Below are 2,500 nucleotides of genomic sequence, written 5' to 3' on the forward strand. Positions count from 1 at the left end.
ATTATGACCGGCATGATGGATGGATGGATTGTGTGTGTGTGTGTGTGTGTGTGTGTGTGTGTGTGTCGTGTGTGTGTGTGTGTGTGTGTGTGTGTGTGTGTGTGTGTGTGTGTGTGTGTGTGTGTGTGTGTGTGGGTGTGTGTGTGTGTGTGTGTGTGCGCGTGCGCGCGCGCGCGTGTGTGTGTGTGTGTGTGTGTGTGTGTATGTCGTGTGTGTGTGTGTGTGTGTGTGTGTGTGTGTCTGAGAAAGAGAGAGAGTGCCCGTGCGTGTGTTTGTGCTTTCAAAGTAAGAGCACAGATCCGTCAGCGAACGTGTCTGTAATGACTGGAGAGAGAAGTGAGATTTAAAACACACGATCGTTAGGACACCTGCCTGCTCGTTATAGACACCTGCCTGCTTCCAGCATTTATCAACACTGCAGGCCAACATTAATATCAACGGTTACTGTCTTGATGAACATAATATATACTTCAGCACCGTAATTTGTGTTTATGAAGAAGAGGTATTTATAAATGTATACTGCACACAGCCGTGTGTATTAATGATCATGATGGTAATGAACACTATACTGCACCTCGAGGTTTATAGTAATACCACTAATTAATTATTAATAAGCAGGAATTAGTAACCATATACTATACCCAGAGTGCTCCTTGTTCCCCTGCTGGACTTTTCTCTATTAGAGTAACATTTTAATTATAGTTTGGAGTGAAACATGTTAGAATTGTTTCATTGATTAAATGTTTTGTGCTTTTCAATCAGAATGACTCCGGCCCATTTCATATAGTCATAAACGGAGTCATGTGCCAATGGTCTTTTTTTTATAAATTGCTTGCGAGCTAAAACCTGACAATACACGTTTCAATTAGAGAAATATAATTATATTAATACAGCATTAAAATAAATAATCTGTGAATTATTCGTGGACCTTTCTGACATTCACTCCTACCCACAAGGCAAAGAGATCATTTTGAATGACCCTATTGTCGCACTTCCAAACATCAATCTTTCATCAAATTTAGAGGCCCTCATCTATGGAACCTCATCTAAAGAAATATCTTATTCTCTGTAGATTACATGTTTTACCTTGATGCGTTATATTTTCTTTTGTGTGTTTGTTGTTGTATTGTTTATTTCCGTTTTTTGTGCAGTCTGTGTTTTTATTTCTTTACTGCACAGCTGCCCCCCTTTGCCAACTTGTAGACTTTTGTATACTGTTCTTTATGAACTTTTAATCTTTTTAAATCAATGACCTCTTCCTACAGGAAAGGATTCCAAATAAGCCAGCTGGCTTCTTCCCTTCCTTGGATTGCATTTTTGTTCTTTGATATGTTATTGTCTATTTTTTTGTACTACATGGTGGTAGAGAGACTATTTGACTAATGCTCTTGTTTCTCCCTCTCTCCTCCTCTCGTCCTGCGTCTCCTCTCGTCTCCTCTCCTCCTCTCGTCCTGCGTCTCCTCTCCTCCTCTCCTTCTCCTCTCCTCTCCTCCAGGCTTCTCTGCAGGATGTCCAGTAAGGAGCGCCACCTAGAGTCCAACTGCCCGTCCTCCTACATCAAGACAGAGCCCTCCAGCCCCGCCTCCCTGACCGACAGCCTCAACCACCACTCTCCCGGGGGCTCCAGCGACGCCTCGGGCTCCTACTCGTCCACCATGAACGGCGGCGGCGGTCACCCAACGGCCTCGACTCCCCCAGCCTGTACGGCTCCAACACGGGGCCCCTGGGGGGCTCCCCGGAGGAGGCGGAGGAGGGGGGCCCGGCTCCAACAACAACAACAAGCGCTACGAGGACTGCTCCTCCACCATCGGCGAGGACACGCAGATCAAGTGCGAGTACATGTTGAACTCCATGCCCAAGAGGCTGTGTCTGGTGTGCGGCGACATCGCGTCGGGGTACCACTATGGCGTGGCCTCCTGCGAGGCCTGCAAGGCCTTCTTCAAGCGCACCATCCAAGGTTGGCTTCCATTCTTACGTGCATATTATACCTGTTGTGTGTTCGTGTGTCTCGCACACACACACACGCCGTATGTATGTATGGCGTCCATTCTTATATATCCCTCTGTCTGTCAGTCTGTGTTCTGTTCTGTTCTGGCTGTCTGGCTGTCCATCTGTCTGTCTGTCTTGTCTGTCTTGTCTGTCTTGTCTGTCTTGTCTGTCTTGTCTGTCTTGTCTGTCTTGTCTGTCTTGTCTGTCTGTATGCATACCGGTATATCTCAACTCTGGTTACCAAATGGAGTATATAAATAGTATGGGTCCTTTATTTGCATGTGCTTTTAGTGCCAACAGGCCTGTAGACATTGAGCTGAGGGTCCCCCCAGGCCTGTAGACATTGAGCTGAGGGTCCCCCCAGGCCTGTAGACATTGAGCTGAGGGTCCCCCCCAGGCCTGTAGACATTGAGCTGAGGGTCCCGCGGACCTGTAGACATTGAGCTGAGGGTCCCCCCAGGCCTGTAGACATTGAGCTGAGGGTCCCCCCAGGCCTGTAGACATTGAGCTG

General features: G+C 47.3%; 1 protein-coding gene across 1 annotated transcript in view; it reads left to right on the plus strand.

The window, feature by feature from the left end:
* esrrga (estrogen-related receptor gamma a) overlaps positions 1-2,500 on the plus strand; it is a gene marked incomplete at its 3' end in the record, with an annotated part of 101,993 nt that overhangs the window by 23,542 nt on the left and 75,951 nt on the right. The window contains 3 exon segments of the mRNA XM_080772091.1: positions 1,492-1,674; positions 1,677-1,733; positions 1,736-1,957. Coding sequence (XP_080628217.1) covers positions 1,492-1,674; positions 1,677-1,733; positions 1,736-1,957 — 462 coding nt within the window.

Source organism: Protomyctophum bolini (genome assembly GCF_963924005.1).
Source record: "Protomyctophum bolini genome assembly, chromosome: 1".
Classification (NCBI taxonomy): Eukaryota; Metazoa; Chordata; class Actinopteri; order Myctophiformes; family Myctophidae; genus Protomyctophum; species Protomyctophum bolini.